Raw genomic sequence first — 24,622 nt, 5'->3', positions numbered from 1 at the left:
ATAGGGTAAGGGTTAGGATGAGGGTGTGGTTTAGGGTTAGTTGCATGTAATTATGCATAATTTATAGTTATCACTATAGTAGCCTCATGTAACACGTGTAACAAAGACACTGTCAAATAAAGTGTTACCAAAATATCTTGGGGAATGAAAAGTGAACGAAAGTCTTTTGCGGGTTTGGAACGACATGAGGGTGAGTAATTATTAATGACATAATTTTCATTTTTGCGTGTACTGTCCCTTTAAGACTGTCCTATTTAACTTTTAATATATACACTTTTCAATATATTAACTTTCCTAAATACACTCTAAAAACTAAAAGGCAAGTTTTAAAGTGAATATATGGGATCACATTGTAATGTACAACATTTAGATATTAGATTACATTTAACAGTTTTATAAAATCTTTTTAAACTCTTTAAAGCTGTGATAGTCTTTTCTTCCTTATTGTGACGTATATGTCTGAGTGAAACGTCTTCTGGGACATGAAAAAATGTAGGGCGGGACATGATTTTGGCCATCGGGAATTGATTAGATCATTATGGTTTGATATTGGTGGATCTCATGCGTGAGATGATTGACAGTTCTTCCCACCCTTGGGCCAGTAAACACATAATCAGAGAAAAGAAGAGAGGAGAAATCATTTATAATAAAAACTTCAAAGCAAGAATTGTCAATTTTGATTTAAAGATTGGCCATAACAAAGTTTAAATAAAAATCAGACATTTCAATATGAACTCGAACATTTTTCCTAAACTATAAAAAGCATTGTGAGCAATAAACTATTTCACTGGGAATGTACAAAGTGTAAGAAACCATTGTGTAGCAAGTGACAATATAACAATAGAATGACGATCATCTCATTATACACCCCGTGGTCTAGACATTTATAAATTTTAGGCTTTCAGCAGCCTGACTGTGCAGCTTCCCATTTATTTTTGTTTGCTCTCTCTCTACATTCATTGTTAGTTTAGTACTTCATTTTCAGAGCTGTCAGATTCTTCATGCTTTTGAACTTTAATTTGATTATAAGCAAACAAAAACGTGCTGAATGCTTCGTTACTCCACTTATCTAGCGGCAAACAGTAATTATTGTGCATTTGTTCTATCTGCCCTCTGAAGAATAACTAACGCTCTCAGCTGTAAGTAAACATGTCTACCTGAACACAAAAGGGTGCTGGCATATTTAAAACAATTGAATATGTTTCTCTACTGCATGTACTGTATTTGCTCCTCATACAAAACAAGCCGCTTATGAGACTGTTGTGGGTGGTTGCCAGGGAGTTGCTATGTGTCTGGCAAGATGTTCTAAGTGGCTTTTCCCCCTAGAAAGTCTTAGAAATATAACATGTTTTTGTGTTTGCATCCGTCTTCCCTAAAGGTAGTGTTGTAAAGTTCAGCAGAGAAAAATAAGGGACACTCTCTGTTCCTTTACACCACATGCCATTTGAGATTGAAGTAAACAGTTGGTGGCAGGTGACAATTGACCACTTTGTAAATAAAAATGAAATGCTGCAGAATCACAGTGTGTGCCTGCAGCTACAGTATGTGTGTGTAGAAAAAAAAAAGATAGCCTACATTTGAAATGGACTGAAATATGTGCAGAACAAGCTTTGGAGAAGCAATCACTGATTACATGATTACATTTTTATTTAAAATGTATTAAAATTTTAGGTGCATTACACCTATTTGATTAACCTTAAGGCTAGTTATAAAAAATAAAAAAAACACTGAAAGTGACTGGATGGTCTTATTTTTACACACACACACAAACACATACTGGTTTCCATGTTTTATGGGGACTTTCCCATAGACACAATGCTTTTTATACTGTACAAACTGTATTCTATCCCCTTACACTAACCCTACCCCTAAACCCACCGGCACCCATCACAGAAAACTTTCTGTATCTTCAAAACACTTAATTTAATATGATTTATAAGCTGTTTTTCTCATGGGTACCAAAAAATGTTTCCATAAGGTCACAAGTTACTGGTATTACTATCCTTGTGGGGAAATATACTAAAGCATTCTCCGTTTCATGCTAAAATATGGGACAAACTGCATTCTGTAACAGAATGATGTTCTGTTCCCTTAAATAGTATCGATTCAGTATTATCGCAGATGGTTGGTAACTGTAACTAGCGGTGATAAGTAACCACTGAATGTTGACTACTGTATATTAACGGAGAGCATTGCTGTGTACAGATTGAGGTAATAACAAATCAGTTTGGATGTCAATGTGCTCATCCTTCTTATTATAAGGTTGTTGTGTGTTCTGCATAAAAAGTGCATCAAAAGGTCTCTGTTTACGGACACATCCAATATTACAGGTTTTTTTTCTTTACTTTTTGGTGCTTATTTTATTGTAAGTTACACCAATTGAAGACATATTATAGAAATATATTAAATATTTAAATTAGATATCATTAAAATGTAACCTTACATTTAAATAAATCAATAAAAAAGATTCCGTTCAAGAATCTTCGATTCTGTGCATCACTAGAATAGGTATGTGTTTGAACATCAGACATTGTCTTTATTTGGCAAAAAGTTTCTCATGTCTTATATAAGCCTTAGTGTTTGCACAGTTCAGGAAACACAGACTGAGGATTCTATCAATAATGTTTGTCCTTTCCATTTTAGAGATCATACTCTTCCTGCTTGAAGTTCTTTTGAGTGAGCTATAGTCCGTCACAGAGAGATTTCCTGGTCACAAGGCACTTTTAAAGGGTCGTGTGTGTGTGTGTGTGTGCGTATATGTTGTTTCCCGTTCCCTTGAGAATCCTCTGCCTCCACTTTATGGAAATGTCAGTGATCACCCTGTCTCTTCCGCTGCGTGAGTCCGTGTGATGTGTGTACGCAAGTGTGTGTGTGTGTGGACAGCTTGTGCTGGAGTTCACTGAAATGTTTGTGTGTGTGTTTGATGTGTAAATGTCACTGATCACCCCATTTCTTCCACCTGATTACCCATGCTTGCTTCTACCTGTCTGTGCGCTCAGATCTTCTCTGTGGGTAAATGTACCCTGAGGCCAGAGGAAAGGACTGGTGCATTATGGGTGTGGGGCCAGTTAACTCCCCAAAACTGTATGACTGCAGAGAATGCATGCGGCTGTTATATTGCATGTCTCATTATATTGGAACCACAAAAAAGCCCCTATACTCGCATGGTGTATTTGGCACTTGAAGAAATAAAGTTGTGCCTCATTAAGCACGGCATCAAGATCCTTTCCTGTGTGATCAACTCGGTAATCACCCATCGGTTAAGGATTAAAGGTGTTGTGTTGGCACAAAGCTTGAACAATGATGACGTAGTAACTGCAGATTTATTTAGTAACATTTAGTAGTGCTTTATAACTAGTAATGTTAAGCTTGTTCACGTCAAGGACAAATAAGAGTGTCTGAGATAAGAAAAGAAAAAGGAAAATCTAAAAAAGTTTTTAGAAATTAACCTAAATTAACTTTAGTTTAGTTATGTGGTATTTTACTTATTTTATATATCAATGTTATAGTTATATATGGTTTGTTCATATTTTGTTAATTAGATTTAGTTTTTGTATTTTCTGTTTTCATTTCAATTTTAGTTAAAGTTTTAGTAATTTCTTGTTTGTCATTTTTATTAATTTGTTTTAATGTATTAAGTAATTTAGTTTTAGTTATTTTAGTACTTCAACTGTTAATGTTTTTTTTTATTTCAAGGAATTTTCAAGGAATCTTTATTTTATTTTATAGTTTTAGTCAACGATAATAACCCTGGTTGCACCACATGACCTTTATTTGGTGTACAAATGTTATAAAATATTAATAAGTAGTTTTGTTAAAATGATTTTTATCATTATTTAAATATAAAAGATTATGCCAATAATTCATTGTTATTTTATTATGAATTTTCTTGAATGCATTTTTGAACTGAATTTATTTATTTAATATATATTTTTTAACTTTATACTACCCCCAAAATATCGAAAGGAACATGAATTGATTTGAAGTATTAAAGTGTTAAATTTAAAGTGTACGTGTGCAATTTTGAAACATAACTCATCCCAGACCATTTACGAACACGAATGGCGGCTAGTTTTGCATGGGCAAACATCACTCAAAAATCTTGTTACGAGTTAATACTTCACATTTCTGTTTTATCACCTTTGTGCGTTTAAGCAAAGCACTTAGTGGCTTCAGGAGGACTGTTTCTGCAATTAGTCTTTTTTTTTTGGATGAAAGTGTCTGCTAAATGGCAAGTAATTTGCTAACAAGTGTGGTGGGAGGCACTGAGGCATTGGCCTTTAGCTTCACAATAGCAGACCGAAGTAATTTTTTCCCGCTGAGACAGTAAGAATGTTGACCTGGGATGCTTCAATGGACACACACACCAAACCAGAAGACTGTTCCGAAAGGTACACGGCAAAATCATGCTGCCTTCTAAAATACCTTGTTTAGCACAAATCCTAAGGTAGCATCAGATGTATACATACATAACGGACAATACAATCCCAGAATGCATTGCAACCAGCTCTGTTGATGGTGGATGTAGTTGAGATGTCAAACGTAAATAAATATACAATATGTTTTGTTCATTTATTGGCACTATATATCGTTTTTGGCTGATTTCGAAAGAATTAAAGTAATCATAATGATGATAATGTTTATAATATCTTAATATCTTCATGCCTTTTTGTCGCATTTAGCAGATTAGAGCTGGGTGATAATATAGTTCACATTGGATAGTGACCGTCATGTGAAAATAATTGTGTTCTTATTGATATTTGGTAAAATTTCAATATCAGTGCATACTTAATTCAGTACTGAAAAGTATCTACGGTAAATAGTTTTCAATTTCAGATCAAATTGTATGAAATTATCACATTGTTAGCTTAGCAACATGCTAAAGCCAAGTTGTTAACACCCCCCTGTGGTGAAAATCCAGCTTTTAAGGTTGTTTTTATGTCTATGTGGTGTCTTTAATATGCTTTAAGACAAACCATGTGCAAAATCACAAGTCAAAACCATTGCTGAGTTTTTTCTTCTTGAAACTGCAGTGAACCAAAGACAGTCTCAAAAACGCGGTTTGAAATCGCTGGTGTTTCTGACGTCACAAACTACCTTGTAACCAATCAGGTCAACGAGTGGATCTCTGAGCCTGTGAGTGAGTGGAGACGGGGCTAATTTGCATATTCATAGAACCGTGTATACTAGGCAGTATACTACTAAGTATATTTTTTTCAAGGAAAAGCTTTCTAATTTTTAAGTTTTAAGGGATACAGTTTTGGACTACATGGGGACTTTAACTAAAAATACTATCTAAATTGTTACCTACTTTTTGCAACAGAGCTCACAGTATATCTGAGAATAGGATATACATTCAGTTTGATACGACAGTTCCAAGACAGAATGGAATGTTTTATCCTTTTGACACTTACTGTATTCATATAGTTTGAAGTGCACACAGGCTTCCACACATTTAGAGAGAGCGGGAGAGCTCATATCATCGGTCTCATCTCAGGTCACATGCCTTCCCTACTGTTTTCTAATGGTCACTTCTTCAGAATTAGTGATGTCATCTGAAGCCATTCTGACTTTAGACGGAGAGATTAGATTCTCAATACACAAAGGCCTAGACACAAGTTTCTTACAAAGCACCATAGTGAAAGTCCCTTTGAGATGTTTTTCTGAGTTTATTAGGTAAAATAGGGGTCCGGATTTGTGTGACAATAACTGTGCACTACTGACATGAAGGTGACATTCTTGTGACAAATGAATACCTTTCCCTCCACGTTAACTGTGTGTCTAGGAACAGTGTGTATTTCCAGATGTTCTCAGATGTAAAGGCCCTTTCAAAAGAGTTCGCACACTACACCAAAGACGAAAGACGTCAGAAAGCGAGATAAAGTCAAGTGCTTTTACTGAAAAAGAAGGGCAAACGTTTCGGTCACATGCAAACTTTCTCAATGCGAAACTTACAATGCTAAGTGCAGGAGCCATTTTAACTATTGAAGTCACATGGTTACATAGATCACATGATCAAGCCAAGACCAATGATTGATCCAGACATAGTATTGGACAGCATGCTACTGTATGAGAAGGAAGAAGAGAAAGAAAAATTTATGGCCTAAATCTTTTTTGCTACAGCCCAAGGACTACGTAAAACTATGTTTAGAGAGGGCATCAGTTAGTAAGCCAAATCTAGAAAGAGTCAGTCATTTCAGATGATTATTTAAAGGGTAACTCAACCCTTGGTCAGAGCCTGACTCCACCTGAGACAGTGTGTAGGCAAGGGCGAGGTGACGCCTGCTTACGTCACGCAGTACCACAACATCCAATAGGAAAATTCAACTGCAGTAGCCACCGTTCAACCTGAAGAGGGCAGCACTCAGAAGTTTTATTGTAGACCATGTATTGTTAGACCATATATTGTAGAATTTAAACTTTTTATCTAACAATTCAGTTTCTCACAATTCACACTTTTTCCCCCATCACCATTCTGAACTGATTGAGAATTGCGAGATTTGAACTCAGAATTTTTTCAACACAATTTGGACTTTTCTTCTCAGAGTCGCAAGCCATTCTAATTCAAATAAACTCGCAATTCTGAGGGGAAAAAAAAGTAAAAATTGTCATTCGAATTCTCTTTAAATGTGAAGTATGTAGTCTCTACGACACTAGTGGCACCTAGCAGAATTACAAAAATCAACATATTTTGCAAATGCCCCTTTCGCTTGCTTTTAGCTGTGTAAACAATTGCAGAATTGAAACAAGTAAAACAATTGAGTGTAGGCTAATAAAACTCTAAAGCCAACGCAAGTGCCTCGCTTATAATAAAACATTTCTGACATGACGCCACCACTGTTTGAGGCTTATTTACACTGGACACATCAAAGTAAACTATATAAACTGGAACATTTTGTCTATCTGAAAGGGTGCACGATGATAATGTATTGAAGCGTTCATTATAGCGTGTTGTATCGCAATGCCCTGTTTGCTTTTATGTGTTCATGGCCTGTTTAATATTTGAAGGTCGCGTTGACTTTTCCCATGTACTGACCCCATATCCATCCATCCATCCATGCATCCATCCATCCATCCATACATACATACATACATACATACATACATGCAGCCATACATACATACATACATACATACAGCCAATACATCTATACATACATACAGCCATACATGCATACATACAGCCATACAGCCATACAGCCATACATACATACATACAGCCATACATACATACAGCCATACATACATACAGCCATACATACATACAGCCATACATACATACAGCCATACATACATACAGCCATACATACATACAGCCATACATACATACAGCCATACATACATACAGCCATACATACATACATACAGCCATACAGCCATAGATACATACATCCAGCCATACAGCCATACATACATACATACATACATACATATAGCCATACATACATACATACATACATACAGCCATACATCCATATACATAAATATATTCTCATATAATGAGATGTACTCTTAATGTGTACTCAGGCACAGTTATCAGTTTCGAAATGGCCAAATATTGGCTGAGGAATCAGTCTGGGTGATATATTGGTCATTAATCAGAGTAGTATTTGGCTTCTATGGTGAGCATGGACTTTTTGAAATATCATGGTCAGCACTTTATTCTTACGCTCAGTGTGCTTTCATTCATGCATCATAATTAGCCATCTTTGCACATTTAGTGAAGTTTAACTGTTCATTATATCAAAATTAAACATGGGTTTTCATTCCGTTATTGATGTTCTCTTCACAGACATCGCTCCGTACTTTAAAACCGAGGTAGGGGGTGCACAAACACATCTGGAGGGGAACAGACTCGTGCTCACCTGTCTGGCTGAGGGCAGCTGGCCGCTGGAGTTCAAATGGATGAGAAACAGCACAGACATCACCGAATACACACCAGAGTACAGGTAACAATGAACACACTCTCTGCTGTCTCTCTGTTTGCGGTTTACATGTGTTATGCGAAACCAAGTTCATGAAACACGCCATTATGGGCTTTAACGATCTTTGAGGATCATGAAGTCTGCATAAAGCAGCAAAACCTAAAACTCCCAAGCCACAAATTTCACATTTTGATTTAATGGGATTTTTAAAGTAGTTTTTATAGCACTGTTTTGGTATGAGTAACCATTATCCTAACTTGCACCCATGTACTGAGGTCATTGGATTCTGTGTTGGAGATTGTACAGCAGACAATTGTGCTACAATATAAAATAATATAGACAGTGCAGAGTCCTTCGGGATCTCATTTGTACTGTTTCCTTCTTTGGCCTCTTTCTCTTGTCTGGTCATCCATCTTTGACCCCTCGTGTTTTGGAGACATTATTATTAGATTGACCTCAGAGTTGTGTATAATAAAGAAATGGTGTATAATAAGAACAGTGTTAGCAAGATGAGCGATGAGGTCTGTTTTCATCTATTTTAAAGCCAAAAAATTTGACTTGAATGGGATAGTTCACTGAAAAATTCAAATTGTAATAATTTGCTCATGTTGGGAGGAGTTAATACTTTTATTCAACAGAAACGCACAAAGTTTATCAAAGCGACCGTTAAATGTTTTACATTGTTACAAAAAAAATCCCATTATTATTGTTAACAAAAACTAAAAACATTTTAGCTGAAATAAAGTTTAAGTTGAAGCACTACAATTAATAACTGTAAAAAAAAAAAAAGAATTAAAGCTAAACATTAATAGTTTAAAGAAACAATGTATACACATGACACAAGCACATAAACTTATTAAAAATAAAATGTAAACATTTAAATGTTTCATTTTGACAATATAAGAGTAAAGGCAAATTCAAAATATTAATAAAAAATAAATAATACGAAAACAAAACTAATACTAAACTGTATGATTTACCTTTCTATTTCATCTTGACAGTGATTTTTGAATATACACATTTTTAAATTGTTCTTCAGATTCATACGTTTGATCCCACGTTCAGTCCATGTGAACCATCAGTTCTGCATTAAACAGTCATCTGTTAAAACTGAATCAACACAGATCTGAGCAGCTCTGACCCTGTGGGCTTGTAATCTTTCTTGTTAAACAGCACACACTCACATCCATCCGCTCATAAATCCAAGCACTTGTTAGCGTCCACATTCAAACTTCTTGTAGGTTTATTGAACTGCTTATTGTACACATTGAGGGAATCATATTGCAGGTACAGATAACACATATTTGTCAATTATATAATGTAGAGCCGGGTTTTGGGATGTGTAGTGTTTGAAATAGCATAGTAACATACTACTCATACTATATGGTCAACGGTATGCAAAACCAGTGCATGTGTAGTATACTTTATTCCACAATGCACTGCACTCCATTTGGCCTTTTAATTACAGTGTGAAGAATGAACCTGTAATAATATCTCTCACTCCAGATTTTCCTCCTTGGCTCATTATTTGATCCAAAAGGGAGAAGTTAAGATATTTTTATGCAACAGTGGATTAGAGAAATCTCATAACTGGAAGTGACTCACTGAATTAAACATGCAGCCTAGTGTGGTTATGAGACAACAATGTGTACACTACTATTTGAAACATTTATCATTGCATAATGTGCTCTGTTTCACACTCAAAAAAGATGTAGTGTGCAGTATAGTGTGTATACTACACATCCAGAACATAGTGCATTACTCAAGTAAGCACTATGTAAATCCCAGCTCTCTTTCTTTCTTCCAGGTACGCGATCACATTGTTAAACCGCAAGGACACGGGTTTGTATCAGTGCGCGGTGAGGAACAGGATGGGAGCGCTGATCCAGACGAGAGCTGATGTTCGTGTGGCTTGTAAGTACATGTGTATGTTGTTAGAAAGGGAGTCTGGGAAGCTGAAGCACAAATGGATTTCACACATCATCACACTCACCTAGAACACACTCGTATGCATGTAGCACAGGGTCCCACAGGGGAAGAACTAGAAGTGACATTCAGGAAACACTCCAGTAATTTTTAAATATGCTGTCACTTTATTTACTCTTTGTAATACAGCTGGTGTTTGAGACACATATACAAGTATATAATGGCAAAAGCTACTGAAGGCCGTGTGTTCAATAATTTGACCATGGGTCAAGGGGTTTTGAAGTGCTTTAAACATCCTTGACTGTGATAAAATCATTATACCGCAGAAGCTTAAAGGGTTAGTTTACCAAAAAATGAAAGTTATGTCATTAATTTCTCACCCTCATGTCATTCCAAACATCGTAAGACTTGAGTTCATCTTCAGAACACAAATGAAGATCTTTTTACTCAAATCTGAGAGTTTTCTGTCCCTCCATTGACAGTCTGTGCAACTACCACTTTAAAGCCCCAAAAAGGTAGTCAAGACGTAATTGAAGTAATCCATGTGACTCCAGTTGTTTAACCTCAATTTTATGAAGCGACACGAGTGCTTTGTTTGCACACAAAAAAAAAATCTCCAACTCGTGTTCACGCAACGTTTGCTCTCCCATCAACACAACACACATACATCAGGGTGCTTTCATGAATGCGTGTTGGATATTAATATTTAGTAAATAAAGTGGTAAATTATGGTTGTTGTTTTTTTTGTGCAAGCAAAGCACTCTTCATAAAATTGAGGTTAAACCACTGGAGTCACATGGATTACTTTAATGATGTCTTGACTACATTTTTGGGGCTTGAAAGTGGCAGAAAGCTCTTAGATTTAATTAAAGGGTAACTAAACCCCTGGTCAGAGCCTAATTTGAAAAACGCTGGAAAGATGGACAGAGCCCAGCGGAGACAGGGGGGACGAACCGATAAAAAAAATAAAAAATGGTGTTATCGTTTACAATTACAGTCTTATATTCAGTAATTTTAGAGATTTTACAATATTTATAAAAAAAATTAGAGACACGAATATTCTCACAAAGCAGTGCGGGCTCGTGCTAGGGGCGTGGTTAGTGAGCCGTTGGCAGAGCCATCACACGTCACACGGCACCACAACTTCCAATAGGAAAATTCAACTCACCTGAAGAGGGCAGCACTCAGACGTTTTTACACCATATATTGTAGAATTAAAACACTGTATACCCAAATGTCAAAACCTTTACTCAAATCAATGAACAGCACTAATAAAGCCACAGTCTTACAGATCATTAACTAAAAAAAGTAGTTTCAGGGTTTAGTTACCCTTTAAAAAGATCTTTATTGTTTTAACAAAATGACAGAGAATGTTGATATCAGCAAAAGAGCAACAGAATTATGAGATGCTAAATGTGCCTCAACCTAAACCAGTCACAATATGATTTTTTTTCTCTCTCTCTTTCTCTCTCTCTCATAGACATGGATAACTTTGCGGAACTGGAACAGAGGAAAACGGTCTCTCAGGGAAGAGCCGCTATCCTGAATCCCCCTGCTGTGAGCAGTTACCCTCGCCCTCAGGTCACATGGTTCAGAGACGGCTTCAAGATCATTCCTAACCATCGGGTGTAAGTTGCCATTTGACATTTTGACATCTGTGAGGCTTGTCCTGTAAAAAAGATCAATGGATATTGACTAAAACCTGCTCTAATTTATTATGTAAATGGTTTTGTCTAAAAAGGACGCTTAAGTCATCATTTACTGACTCCTATCATTTGTTTTCCAATCCTTTATGGCTTTCTTCGATAAAATATTTGTCTTTTTGATGAATATTCTGCTCATTCTTTTCAGTAGATTGAGAGTGAATGAGTCATAAGAAAATAAGAAGTTTATACGGCTCATGTGAGGAACACAGCAAAGTCATTATTCTCTGAAAGTCATAATTTCAAATTTCTCTTTTTGTTTTCCACATAAGTCAGTCAGTCATATAGGTCTGGAAAGACATGATGGTTACTAAATGAATACAGAACTTTCATCTTTAAGTGGATTAATCATTTTTAAAGGATCAATATATAGTGATAACAACCTGTTTAAATGCATTATGCAAATGTATCCTAACGCAATAGACTTTCAAAAGTCAGGCAACCCTCATCTGTACACTCTGAAACACACACACACACACACACACACACACACACACACACACACACACACACACACACACACACGCCTGCATTGAAAATAGTGTTACATCAATCACTGTCTACTGTCTTTAGACTGATTTCATCAGTTGGCCCCCACGGCAATGATGTGCTTTATGACATTTATTGATTCTCTAAATGAAACCGGCACGTCCTGCAGTTGTTGATGCCACGCTCCAGATTCTTGGACTGTTAGTAGCGGGGTCGACACGTCTACTCATCAAGCTTTACTGTCAGCATCTGAGGATAGCTCACCTCGCCGGCTGTCAGTCAAACTTATGAGACGGTCTTCATTTCAAAGGCCACTCGTACGTGAAATGCGTTACTCTATCAAAGAAACAAGATCTAGAGGACAGAGATAAATACTCATGTGTGTCCAAAGAAATACAACCACCCACAACTCACAGGGTTGTGAGTAGAGTGCAAATTGTTTAAGCAATGTGATTTATGCTTAAAACAAGAAAAATAAACTAAATTCAAATGTTTTCTAAAAGCAAATCCTCATATTTTACACAGTTATGCTTCTCAGGTAAATTTATTTTATGCTGTCAAATTTAAAATTCTGTAATTATTTTTTCATCCTTGTGTTGTTCCAAACTGACTTGTATGCAACAAAGCAATTTCATAACTGGAAGTGACACACTAAATTAAACATGCAGCCTAGTGAGGTTTTGAGACAACAATGTAGTACACTACTATTTAAAACATTCATCACTGCATAATGTGCTCTGTTTCACACTCAAAAAAAGATGTGTGCAGTGTACTCAAAGGGGAAAATGTTGAAGATTTTATTTTATATAAATTTGTCACTTTGTGCAGGGAACATAAAGTTTAGGTTTTAAAGGGGACTCATTATGCAAAATTCCCTTTTACATGGTGTTTGGAGATAAATGTGTGTCAGCAGTGTGTGTACACAACCACCCAATAATGGTAAAAATCCATTCCTCTTTTTTTTCAATCTCCATAAATCAAAATCAGTGTCTCAGAACAAGCCCTTTGCAGATTCTAGCAGTGTGATGTCACATATAGGCCCCACCCACAACTGCTGACGGACTCTGCCCTATTAGCATAGACCCGCCCTGAGTGAGCTTTACACAGTCCGCCATGTTTATCTCCTCGCCAGAGCATTTAATAGCAGCATTCAAGTAAGACATTTATTTTTATTAAATCAAGAGTAAATTTGTTAAGTTCTGAATTTCAAAGTTTAAGTTAGCAGAACTAGCAGATTTTTATTTTGAACATTTCAAGTTAAGAACAATTAAAATGTTTGAGTACACTAATTCATACAATTAACTTAAAGCTTTCATGTAATCTCAATGTGAACACTTTTATTAGTATGAAATTAGTTAGCTTTAACAAGCTAATCCGCTAACACACTAATTTGCTAACATATTAGCAATAGTATGTTTTACAGAAGCACTTGCTGTATGAGAGCAACAATATAATGGTTTTAATTGCTCTTAAATCAAGCTGCATGCACCACTTGTCACCATGATGGTAACTATCCTAAAACCAACATTAACGAAATTCTTCTAAATTAGCATAACAAAACATTAATCATACTAAATCTCCCTCTTAACATTAGTCTGGCACAAAAAAAAACCTATTATATTACACTTAATTTTAGCATTTACTCTCCCTTTCGAGTGCCATCGGCAAAGCATGCTGGGAAATAGACATCCCTGCCGTTTCAGTTAAACTTAAGTTTGTCTAAATTAAAATAAATAATTTCATAAAACTCAAAACAATGAAACAGTTCAGTTTACTTAAAATATATCAGTTCTGTGAACTTGAAAGAAAAAGAAAGTGCTAAATACTCATAAAAGTTAATTTGACTGAACCAATTAGTTTATTTTAAGTTTGTCCTACTCAAACCAATTAAGTATTTTGAGCATTAGGGTTTACAGTGTTGTAAAAAGGGGCATACTAGGTCCCCTTTAAGATTGTATGTTTTTAGGTCTTCTTAAGTCCTTAGGAAGTCCTGAATTCATTTTGAACCAAAACAATTTTTTTAGATTTGCATGTATTTTATCCCTCCTGTCAGCTTTCGGATCTCTCTTTGAGCTTGAACGTGCTGGATTTGCATTGCTAACAAATCTGGGATTAGTTCTTTGTCTCTATGTCAGTGAACAGTTAGGAGACCGCCTAAAATGACTACAAAGATTTTCAAAAACAGATACTGTAGAATTTGCAACTTAAAACTGAGAGAAAAAAGTTGCAGGTACAATTCGTGTCTAGTTTGGTTGTTTGGCTTGTGTTTTGAGTGTAAATTGAAGCATGTGATTTCTAAAAGAGTGTTGAAATTGGTCTTCTTGTTGCTCTTATCTGCATGAAATTTCATTTCCATGTTCACTCTTTCCTCTTGATTACTCTTTGAACTTCAGATCTCCAGACACACACTGCTCTTTCCTTCATCTAGTTCTCTCTTTCTCTCTCCATCTCTCCCTCATTTTTTTTGGCTGCTGTTTTCTCTTCCTTCTCTGTCTGATTGTGATGATTGATTTGGCTCTTTGGTTCCCTTACGCAGTGGAACATTGTAGATTGGACCACAGTGTCATCAGGCTTTCCAACCAAACATTCACACACATACCCACTTGACATTTGCCACATACTTCTGTGGTTATGAAATCAATTGAGTGAAACATACTGACCAAGTTTGCACTCTGGTTCTCAACAGGCTCTCACCAGTACCAGATTTGGGTTCTTTGGCTTGTAACAATAGCAGAACCCTTTTGGTGCTAAATAGAACCTTTTTAAAAGGTTTCATAAAGAAACAAGTTTTGAAAGTGCGATATAGAACCATTTAAAGGGCACCTATTATGACATTTAAAATGTTCCTAATGTTGTTTTGGGAGTCCCCAACAACAGTTTTACATGCATGCAATGACAAAAAACACTTTTGTTGTCGTATAATATGCATTATTTTTACCTGATTTGCTCACCGACTCCCAAATGATTCGTTCAACGACTCATTTTTCCAAACCCCTCCTTTGCGCGACGCTAATCTGCGTTGATTGGTCAGATGACCCAGCAGTGTTTACAGAGATAATACTTATTGTTTAACACGGAGTACAATGATGCTTTTATCAATTAAATTGTGTTATAATAATGATTATAGTCCACTGCTTTGTAGTTTGTAGTAAAAAACAAAAATAAGATAAAGAATTTAATGTTATGTTAGCGAGCATAGCCCAGAGTTCATATTGTAAAAGCACAATCAGTCTTTGTTTGCGTTAGCCCGATGCATTTATAAACATAACGTTAAAAAACAAAAACAAAACAAAAAACAGTTACGTTTATTAAGCATGCTACATAAAACATAAAAGCAACAATTATTAATAACACTTACAGGTTGTGATACGGAGGAGGAAGCTGATGCAAATACACTTGGAACTGAACCTTCCTTCAATATCAGCCGGCTCGCGAATGCAAGTTTGATTGCATTTAAGTTGGTAAAGCAATCGTCTTGAAAATGGCGCGAACAAAGCACTGTGATATAGTTGTATATATGAATTGTAGCCACTTAGTCTTCAAATGCTCCTCCTTGGGCAGATGAAAAAAGTTGGCTTTTGAGTCGCACTTCAGAACACAGCGTCTCGTCGCCATGATGTTCAAGTATACAATAACTTTATATACGGTGCACTTTCATATTTTAAACTTTGCAGGATGTTTTTGTTCACTTAGATCTATGTTACACACTATATGAAAGGTAAATTTCAAAATTCCATAATAGGTGCCCTTTAAATAATAGTTTATTTTCATTAGTATTAGTTATTTATATTATATATTCATATTATGCTTTTTACACCTGTATCTACCTGGTCTTACACCTGTATCTACTGTACCTACATTAAAAAGTGTATTGCAGGTCGTTTTAAATAGGTGCTTATTTATTGACGTAAAATTGTAGTAAAAATGACAGTGCTCTAACAACATTAATTAGCTGAATACTTCATTGAACATAAAAAACACAAATAAATAAAACACAAGAGGGAAAAATAAATGAATGAAACCATGCAGTTAGTTACAATTTTCAAAAAGTAAAAATGTATTTACATTTTAAGAGTGATTTTAAGGATAGTTTGTGTAGTTGGATTGACAGTGTTGCCAACTATTTTCAAAGGAAAGTAGCTAACGTCTGCCCAAAGAGGCGCTAAAGTCGCTTTAACGATAACTGCATTATCGTCCACACCAACGCACAGTAACGCTTTGTTTATTATAAATGTGCGCTGCAGTTATGTCACCTTTTAAAGGGATAGTTCACCCAAAAATGAAAAGTAAGTCATCATTTACTTACCCTGGTGTTGTTCTAATGCCGTATGGCCTTCTTTCTTAAAAAAGGATGTTCATGCTTCCTTCAAAGCTGCATTTATTTGTTAAAAAATACAGTAAAACTGTAATATTGTGAAAAATTACAATTTCAAATAACCGTTTTCAATTTCAACAGACAAAACTTACAGGTTTCAGTGTCAGATGATCCTTCAGAAATCATTATAATATGCTGATTTGGTCCTCAAGACAGTTTATCTAGTTATCAATGTGGAAAGCAGTTGTGCTACCCGTGGAAACCGTGATGTATTTTTGGCAGAATTCTTTGATGAATAGAAAGTTAAACACCATTTATTAGATAGAACAGAATTTATTTCATATTGAAATCTTTTATAACATTATAAATGTCTTTATTGTCACTTTTGATCAATTTAATGTGTCCTTGCTGAATAAAAGTATTTCTTTCTTTCAAAAAAGAAATTGAACGGTTATTTAATTCTAAAGAACTAGATGATAAAAAGTTATTTGAGTAACATATTTCCCCAGTGGCATCAGGCTGTAACACCCTGTTGGGCTCTAATTGTAATCTTTATTTTTAAGTGCGTGGCCTCATGAACAGATCTTCCTGAGGACAGGATGTTGAGCAGCTGGTGTCCTATTAGTGACACAATAACCTGAAGCCGACTTCTCTGAAGCCTGCAGTGATCATTGTGGACTTAAAGAAGGACGCCCAAACCCCCACAACCCTTAACATCAGTGGCTCAGCTGTCAACACCGTTGAGTCCTTAAGTTCGCCCTTAAGAGGGAAGCAAACACTGATACTGTCGTAAGGAAGGATCAACAGAGGATGTATTTTATGTGACAACTGAAGAAATGTAGTCTACACATTAGTCTTAACGGGTTGGGAGGTCAATCACTGCACAGGAACACTTCACCGTGACAGGTCAAAGTAGTCCCGTGCCTCTAATCATTTTAAAACGGACATTGATGTGTAATTTACTGTGTAATTTGTAAAAAAAAAGTTTTATTTCTTATAACATTAGTTAAAGGGTTTGTTCACCCAAAAATTAAAATTCTCTCATCATTTACTCACACTTACGTTTTTCCAAACCTGTATGCGTTTCTTTCTCTCTTTCTCATTTTGTTTTTCAACACAAACTAAGATCATTTAAATAATGTTGGTAACCAGGAAAAAAATACTTTTGATGTAAATGGCTACGATCAACTGTCTGGTTAGCAACATTCTTAAAATATATTATTTTGTGTTCAGCAGAAGAAAGACATTTATACAGGTTTGGAACAACATAAGGGTGAGTAAATGATGAGATAATTTACATTTTTGGGTGAACTTTCCCTTTAATGCGACAGGAAACTGCACAGCTGCAACATCTTAAACAATTTACAGCACCATTCAAAAGTTTGAGGTCAGTAAGTTTTATTATTTCTTTATTTAATTCTTTATTGCTTTAGAAAATATCTTATGCTCACCAAGGCTGCATTTATTTGATAAAAAATACAGTAACATGGCTGCATTAATTTGATAAAAAACACAGTAATAATATAAGATATTATTACAATGTTAAATGTCTATTTCTATTTTAAAATGTTATTTATTCTTGAGATGGCAAAGCTGAATTTTCAGCATCATTACTTCAGTCTTCAGTGTCACACGATCCTTCAGAAATCATTCTAATATGCTGATTTGCTGCTTATTTCAATGTTAAAAACAGTTGTGTTGCTGAATGGATTTCTGGAAACTATGATATATTTTTGCGGGTTCTTTAAATGAATAATTTATGAATTAGGTTATTTTCTCTTTGGGTTGTATTAAATTAGCATTAGTTATGAATATGAATTAAGAATCCAAATTTAAACATGAAAATTAACCTATAAAATAATGCTTAAAAACTAACTAAACTAAACCTTATTATAAAACTTTTATAATAAGTTTGTTTTCATTTTTTTTATTTTTTTTGTACCTTAAAGTCCGCGTGAACCGGAAGTTGCAAACGACTTTTCTCAAGTGTTGTGACGCATTTCCGAGTGAAACAGAATATTGAACAGAGGGCAGGGTTTTACTTTAGCGCTCCTCCTCTCCATCTCTCGCCCATAGCAGAGTAACGGTTCGAGGAACCGATTAACCAACCCAAGCCGTCAAGCCTATGTCATCAGAAAAAGAACCCTTCCAGACCCGGAAGTAACTTTTCAGACTTTGATTAAAGATAACTTCGACAAACAATTTTTTTACGTGTATTAACTTGCACGGATTAATTGTTCACCACAAGACTAGTAATATCCGCTAACAAAGTAAATAGGGTCAATTTTGATTTCATGCCGACTTTAAAGCTGCAGTCCGTAACTTTTTTGGGTTAAAAATTATCCAAAATAAATTTTTGATCAAGTACATAACCAGCCAGTGTTCAAAACTATCTGCTTGCCTTAGCTCGATTCAAAACGGTAAGCTTGTAATAATGTTTTTAATTCCAGTGGTACTGGGGGATTTCCGCTAGCCTGGCTCCGCCCTCCTATGTACTTCCGCTCAATAAAATTTTTCCTTCAGTACTACGTCTGGGCTTGCGGTATATTCTTGGGTTTTCTCCAGTCAATTTTTTACCGGTCCAATCAGCAAACGGAGAGAGTGGCTGAGAACGATGACGTTGAGGTTGTGTGCTAGTTTGAGTCATCATACGCCATGACCAAACGTTAGCGGTTGGTTATGGAAGATCCAGAGTGGCTCTGGGCAGATCCAATAGTTTTAAACTTCAACAGAGTAACCGCCTTCAAGGAAGTTAACGCTTGTCAATGGAGAGAGGCCAGTACAAATTAAATGTATGAGAGTCTGGTAGAACCAGGCTAGATTTCCGCTGGAAATTCAAGCATGTCTTTGCGTCATTACGTCACATCTGTACTCGTAAAGAAGGTGTCTCGGCTAGTAGGCTATATTGCGTGTGGATGTTGGAGGTGGAGATTTATAGCCTTTTCTCACAGCACTTGATATAATTAAACTTTTCAATTTGATGGCGGATCCAGAAAGGTTCAAACGACAATCATCAGTGACAACTGGAGACTAACCCGTTGTAAAATGCAAAAGAGTGGCTACAGAAAAAAAGAGACTGCAACCGGGCCCATGAGAAAACAAGGATAAATATCAGAAGGGCATTAAATGTAGTCATGCAATGCTGATGTTGTTAATATTAACAATTTGAGAACAAAGTATAATTTGCGCGGTTTGACGTGATATGATAAGCGATCATTAGATTTAATCAGCGCGATTTACTGCAATGTTTTTTTTTTCCCTTAGTTGGTCAGAACAAAAGTGGATGCTACTTGTTCAGATTATATTTTCTGGTGAAAATTCTAATGTTGGTCGTACTTCCAACAAGTAGAATCTGTGATTCCGAATGACAGTATCCACACCGGCGCGGTGACTGACAGTCGGACATTCTCCTCAAAACTTTGGATTTATCCGTGCTGTGCCGTGACGAGGCACAACCCACGTAAAGTTGATAATTCCGTGAATAACTCCAATTGCAGATTTCGAACAGAGATGGCGACAAAGAGGAAAAACTACGGACTGCAGCTTTAAAAACATGATGCTCATGGTGCACCACATAATGCACACGGTAAAAATGTCTGCTGCTTGCGTATATATATATATATATATATATATATATATATATATATATACGCAAGCAGCAGACATTTTTTAGACCAACAATTAAAGATGGCACAGATGTACGTTCATCCCCTTAAGAAGACAAAAAAGTTAAATGCAGCCCACCTTGCCTCCAGGACATCTACAACATCCAACAATACGCCTTCATGCGAGTCATCATCCCTTTGAAATACTTTCATAACCATAAGCACAAAAATAACCATGCACAAGGACAGTAACCCTCATTAACAACCGAACAACATCCCTGCTAAACGCTGTTGTTAAGCTAGCGTTTACAGCTGGAATTCACCACCTGATATTTACTCCCACATTAATACACAGCACACTAATGTCCTTCATCACATAATTACTCATTTTATGATCCTGTAGGAATCTTTAATATGTGGTTATAAAGTTGCCTATTTGACCAATTAACAGTGTATTGTATGTTGCATTTGATGTATTTTCTATGATTAACATGACTGAAAAATATTCAACAATATGCTTTTCTGCTCTCTACCTTTTATATTTCACATTTTGCATTCTTTTTGTGTGTACAGGTATGTTTATTGCGACCTTGGGAGCAATTTTAAAGTCAAATTTTATCTAAGTACAGTTTCCTGGCTTGGAAACTCAATTTGTTAGTCTGCCTGTCTTTCTTTCCAATGGTGCTCTCTATTCCTCTATTTTCCCCTATTGTCACAACCTTATAATAATTTCAGCACTGCTGTTAAGTATTTAGTGCACTCGTTGTGTATGGTTTAACTCATTCCCTGCCAAAGCTACAGTTGGTGTATTTCTAAAGAATAAAAGTGATTTCTGCTCCATAAGTTATTGTGCTTTCCAAACAGTTTTTTCAAACGCACTTACTGCTCTTTTTCACTTCAAATGAAATGTCTGTTCTGGGAAAATTGCAATCAACTTAGAAATCAAAACATCAGATGTACATGTTGTAAGTGTGATACTTTTTAGGGGATCTTAAAGGGATAGTTTAGCCAAAAATCCCTGTTTGACTAGTGGGTTGTTTCAACCCAAATTTGGGTCAAATATGGACAAACCCAGCCGTTGTGTTAATTTTTTCAATTAAAAATGTTAACCCAACAGTTGGGTTCGTCGATATTTGACCCAGATTTGGGTTAAAACAACCTTAGGACGACGTGAGAGTAAGTAAATGAGTAAATCCTTTTGGGTAAATTATCTATTTAAATGTGTAAAATTATCTAAATTGAATCTGGACCATAAAACACCTCACCTTAAACTTAACTTGCTTAAATCTAGTCTGAAAGTATTAGTTGAAGGCCTGGAATATCTTATATTTTAAAGTTAAAGCTGAAAGTGTGAAAACATCCCATGCTGAGATTTTTCCACTGTGGATTTATTTTGGACCGAGTGCGAGACTTCTCTTTTTTCATTTTCCCTTCCCTCTTTTTTTTTTTTTTCCCTGGATGGAGAGGCTGGAATTAAAGACTCTGAGTTCAAAGGGAATTTTTTTTTCCTTACAGGAGATAGATTAAAACGCTTATTCTTGACGTTTTCATGTGGTTTCTCTCTTTCCCAGTCTGTCCTCTCTCTGTCTCTCTGACTTTATTTCACCTTGAGCTCCATATGAACAACATCCAGTGCCCATTAAATATCTCAGAGGCTTATCCTTCTCTCCATCTCTCTTGTCTTACCGCTTGTTTGCTTGTCTGATTCGCATTTACTGCCCTAAAAGCTCTGCCATATTGAAGTCAGAGTATAGGCTGTTTAGTTTCTAATGGTTCCTCCTCTTTCACCTTGAGTCTGTATGTGCGTACATGCATTAGCAAATGTGTCTAGTAATCAAAACCCGCTCGCTGAAATGTCGACAAAAGAGCTCTATATATTTAAATGTGGACAGTCACCCATGACTGGACTTTATTGACATTACACGGTGGCTCATGCATTAAAACACTGAGCTCCTCTGTTTTTAGATTACTGTAGGCTTTGGCCACCGTTTCGGAGGTCTGCCATTGCGTCAGGATTTGGTGTGGAGAAATTACACTTACATAAACGAATAGTCAAAGTCACGACAAAAATGTTTTTCCTCCACTTAATCGTCATCTTTGTCATTATTTGAGTTGCTACAGCATCATTTTTATTCTTAGATGTAATTTAAATTATTGAGGTTGAGTTAAAGCAGTGCTGAAAGAGTCTGCTCACAGCAGCGCTACAGTGTGTAATCCCAACAGTATCCTTCCACCTGGAATTTCCACCATGTTTTATGGTTATATAATGGAAATGATAACTTCACCATATAAGTACTGTAAGAACAGACTCCTGTACTTTCTTGTTAAAGGGATAGTTCACTCAGAAATGTAATATTCTGTTAGTATTTTCTCACCCTCATGTTGTTCCAAACCCGTAAGACTTTTCTTCCCTGGAACATAGAGAATTTCAAAGACAGCAAAATGTATCATTAAAGTAGTTCATATAACTTGCGCACTAATAATGTATATCTTAAGTGAATAAAACAATACATAAATGCTGATTTTATTTTGTTAGGGCTGTATCCCATTAACTATAATAAATGCTTGTTCATTAGTTTCAAACAGCTCTTTCAGATTATAGTTTTTTTTTTTTTTTTTGGTCTTCCAAACTAAAATGTCAATATCCTCATATTTTTGCGTACACAAGTGAACACAATTGAACCACACTAGCATTCATTCGGACTATAATATATTATATAATTTATGTTTCCAAAGAAATTATAAACTGTGTTCTCAGGACAAAAGTATTTTTCAGAATAATGTCAGACCGGGGCAATTTGTAATTTTATATAGTTCATTATTTACAACTCAATGGTTGTTTTGTGTCACCCTTTCCATTTTTGTAGTTTCAAAAATTTCGTATTTATTTTTGCTATTTAAATTGAGCTGAAAAGCCATTTTAAATATACATATTTTGTGGAAGACCACTTTTTTTGTTGAAAGGTAGTCTTTTAAAAACAACAAGTCCTCATTGTGACAACATACCCTATATAGTATCACCACACACACACACACACACACACACACACACACACACACACACACACACACACAAGTTTTTTGCTATACTTGTGAGGACATTCCATAGGAGTAATGGTTTTTATACTGTACAAACTGTATATTCTATCCCCTTATATATACAGTATAGTATACTATATTTGAATTAAAAGTTGATGTAAGCAATCTGTCTGTATTTTTTCCCCCCTGTTTCCTTCACTTTTAGACAAGGCTTTTCAGCAGCAGTGTAAAACCTCTGTGGAGTTCTGACAGACAGTAATGTCATTTTGTCCGGGGCTTTCAGCAGTTTCACTGGGTGTGGCACATCTAGTTGTGGCGGTGACACTTCTGTTATGGTGACTACAGTATGGAGCTCTTAGTGCTTTTCCAAACTTGCCTCATATAAAGGTGTGATTGTGTCATGTGTGTGTGAAAATTTGAAAGCTCTATTGACGTTTCTCACAAGAGCGCTATTGAACACAGGCCATAGAGGAACATGAAAACCCACTCTCCCTTTTTTCCTTATTCATTTTGTTGTGTTTTTCTTTGGCGAGTTATTTTTTCCTGTCCTCGAGAGAGATAAAAATATCGGTTCAAAAAGTGGCAAAAAGCCTTGGTTAATGTAAGTGGACGTGCATGCGTGTTTGTGCACGTTCATTTTTAATTGTGTCCAGTGATGTATTGATTTGTGCACGTGTGCTGAAACGAGTAATTATCACGTTGCCCTCTCGCCGATGAGGCCATCCAGAACTAAAATAATAAAACACTCATGTGCTTTCATTAGTACTTCACTTGGCTCAGTTGTACAAATAAGCAAATTGATTTTGGACCGGTCACCCTGAGATTAGACAGGAAATGAAAACGCAAGTGGACAGTCTTGTTCACCATTCTTACATGTGTTTTGTGTGTTTCTCTTTTGGTTTCAGAGCAATAACGTTGGACAATCAGCTCGTGGTGTTGGGTACGACAGCAGCAGACGCAGGACGGTATTACGTACAGGCTGTTAATGAACGCAATGGAGAAAACAAAACCAGTCCTTCCATTTACCTGAGTATAGCAAGTAAGTTTTTGCAGTATGTATATATGGTTGTGTAATATGTAATGTCGTCAAATACGTTAATTTGTAATTGATAGGTCATCAACGATATATATATATATATAGTATAAATTATTATTTAATAGACAGCCTATATTATTGTTTTTATGTTATCTTGTGTGATTGTGTGGTGTGATTAAAATTGTGATGTGAAATGGTAATATTTTTCATGTTGTTCTCATTCAGATCGACTCTCTGGGACAAAATATTGACTTTTTTTGTGAAGTGGATGTGCTTTTAAATTAAACACATTGACCCTCGTATTCACCTTTCACATTTTCAACCATCTCATTTCTCCGTACTGTCAATATGCTGCTGAAACAACCGCGCGTGTTGTGTGGCACATTCTGTCGTTTGGTTTTTAAAGGATATTAATTTTGTCTTTCCACTGGGACTGAAGGAGAGAGTTGTTTTAGCTCCTATAATTAAAGCTGGATTTTTTTCATACCTTTGTTTAAACAACCAGCTACTTTTTAAAGTGCTGTGACAAAAAAAAAAAGTACTTTGCAGAAGACTTTGCTAAATTTAATTTCAAAACGATTGTA

General features: G+C 35.8%; 1 protein-coding gene across 3 annotated transcripts in view; it reads left to right on the top strand.

Annotated features, from left to right (window-relative positions):
- sdk1b (sidekick cell adhesion molecule 1b) overlaps window positions 1-24,622 on the top strand; it is a gene marked incomplete at its 5' end in the record, with an annotated part of 213,756 nt that overhangs the window by 74,042 nt on the left and 115,092 nt on the right. For all 3 annotated transcript variants that reach the window (XM_079615867.1, XM_079615866.1, XM_079615868.1), the window contains 4 exons: window positions 7,793-7,949; window positions 9,733-9,839; window positions 11,332-11,479; window positions 23,908-24,041. In XM_079615867.1, coding sequence (XP_079471993.1) covers window positions 7,793-7,949; window positions 9,733-9,839; window positions 11,332-11,479; window positions 23,908-24,041 — 546 coding nt within the window. The remainder of the gene's footprint in view (window positions 1-7,792; window positions 7,950-9,732; window positions 9,840-11,331; window positions 11,480-23,907; window positions 24,042-24,622) is intronic.

The sequence above is a fragment of the Phoxinus phoxinus genome (assembly GCF_949152265.1).
Source record: "Phoxinus phoxinus genome assembly, chromosome: 6".
Taxonomy (NCBI): domain Eukaryota; kingdom Metazoa; phylum Chordata; class Actinopteri; order Cypriniformes; family Leuciscidae; genus Phoxinus; species Phoxinus phoxinus.
Note: the sequence above shows the minus strand (reverse complement) of the source record. Positions and strands in the feature narration are given on the sequence as shown.